Source organism: Antrostomus carolinensis, unplaced genomic scaffold (assembly GCF_000700745.2).
Source record: "Antrostomus carolinensis isolate BGI_N321 unplaced genomic scaffold, ASM70074v2 scaffold37630, whole genome shotgun sequence".
In the NCBI taxonomy this organism is placed as follows: domain Eukaryota; kingdom Metazoa; phylum Chordata; class Aves; order Caprimulgiformes; family Caprimulgidae; genus Antrostomus; species Antrostomus carolinensis.
In genome coordinates, this window is record NW_010288327.1 from 406 (window position 1) to 2,377 (window position 1,972).

Here is a 1,972-nt window from a genome sequence, read left to right on the forward strand (position 1 = left end):
CTGGTGTCACCTCCAGGGACTGGTGTCACCTCCAGGGGGGTTGGTGTCACCTCCAGGGGGGTTGGTGTCACCTCCTGTGGGCGCTCAGACGTTGCTGATGCGGACACTGAGGGGGGCTCCCTCCCGTTGTTCCCGTTCCGCCGCCTCCCTCAGCGACTCCTCCAGCTTCACCTTCTCGGGGTCTCCAAACCGGACGGTCTCGTGGAGACAACACGGCACCGTCACCTTCACCACTTGGTCAAAGAGGCTGAAATCAGCCACGTATTTCCCGCTGGCCGAGAGGGAGATGGCCGGAGTGAACTCGTAACCCCAGAGGATCTCCTCGGGCAGGTAGGACGTACGCACCTGGCACGTGGCGCTGGTGGATTCCACGGTACCACTGAGGATGACCACCAACTCAAAGTCACCTTCACCCGTCCTTAGGGCCACGTCACGGAAGGGACTGTCATCATCTACCACGTGGTAGAAGGTGAGGGGTAAGATGAGGAAAGGGCTGTCAGATGAAGTGTCCACTTGGAAGTCTACGTTGACTTGGTTGAGGCGAACGCTCTCACCTTCCTTGGTCAGGTGGGTCTGGAGGAGTTTCCCCGTCACCTGGCAGCCGATGAGGAGACTCTTGCGCATGTTGGCCACTCGGATCATCAGACAGGTCTTCCCGTTGTGTTGAGCCACCACCGCGTTCTGACTGAATTTGATGGTCTCAGCCCGTTTCTTAGGTCGGGCGATTTTAGCCAAGAAGGTACCAGTGATGAAGATCTCCATGATGGTGGTCAGGACGAGTTGGGTGATGAGGAGGACGATGGCCAAGGGACATTCCTCACTGATGTAACGGAAACCGTAACCAATGGTGGTTTGAGACTCCAAGGAGAAGAGGAAAGCACCGGTGAGGGTGTGGACCTGCATGACACACGGTGTATGGTTGGCTGGTGGATCAAACTCTAGTAGGTCACCATGAACCACGGCCACCAAGTACCAGATGACACCGAAAGCAAACCAAGTGCCGGCGAAGGTGGCGGAGAAGAGGATGAGCTTGTACCGCCATTGCATGTCGATGAAGGTTGTCCACAGGTCCTTGAGGTACAGGAAGCGTTTGTCGGCGATGTGCTCCATCCTGACGTTGCTACGACCATCCTTGGTCATCACCCGGCGTCGCCGCAGCCCCGAGCCGATGAGCGGGCGGCTGGCGGGTCACCCCCCGTCTCCCCCCCTCGGGGGAGCCGATGAGCGGGCGGCTGTCGGTCTGCGTGGTCTGGCTGTAGTACACCTTGGTGGCCGACGTCATCTGGAAAAGGGTGGTGAGGTGGGTGAGGTGGGTGAGGAGGTGGCAGCTGGGAGAAGGGAGGTGCTGGGTTGGGGGGAGCAGTGGGTGGGTAAGGAGGGGGAGGGATGGAGAAGATGGAGGGGTGGAGAAGAGGATGGATGGATGGATGGAGAGGAGGGATGGATGGAGAAGAAGATGGGATGGAGAAGAGGATGGATGGAGGGATGGAAGGAGAAGATGGATGGAGAAGATAGAGGGATGGAGCAGCTGGGAGAAGGGAGGTGCTGGGTTGGGGGGAGCAGTGGGTGGGTAAGGAGGGGGAGGGATGGAGAAGATGGAGGGGTGGAGAAGAGGATGGATGGATGGATGGAGAGGAGGGATGGATGGAGAAGAAGATGGGATGGAGAAGAGGATGGATGGAGGGATGGAAGGAGAAGATGGATGGAGAAGATAGAGGGATGGAGAAGGGATGGAAGGAGAAGAGGGATGAATGGAGAAGAAGATGGGATGGAGAAGAGGAATGGATGGAGAAGATGGAGAGGAGGGATGGAAGAAGATGGAGGGATGGAGAAGAGGATGGATGATGTAGAGGAAGGAAGGATGGAAGGAGAAGACAGATGGATGGAAAGTATGGATGGAGAAGAAGATGAAGGGATGGATGAAGTAGAGGACAGAGGGATGGATGGACGGACGGATGGATGGATGGATGGA

At 57.3% G+C, this 1,972-nt stretch overlaps 1 protein-coding gene across 1 annotated transcript; it reads right to left on the reverse strand.

Annotated features, from left to right (window-relative positions):
* Positions 1-84: 84 nt before the first annotated feature.
* KCNJ10 (potassium inwardly rectifying channel subfamily J member 10) lies at positions 85-1,282 on the reverse strand. Its single transcript, XM_010166323.1, has 2 exons — positions 1,227-1,282; positions 85-1,180 (listed from the first exon to the last, which is right to left on the reverse strand). The coding sequence occupies exons 1-2, from the start codon at positions 1,280-1,282 to the stop codon at positions 85-87; spliced, it is 1,152 nt and encodes a 383-aa protein (XP_010164625.1).
* Positions 1,283-1,972: the final 690 nt, after the last annotated feature.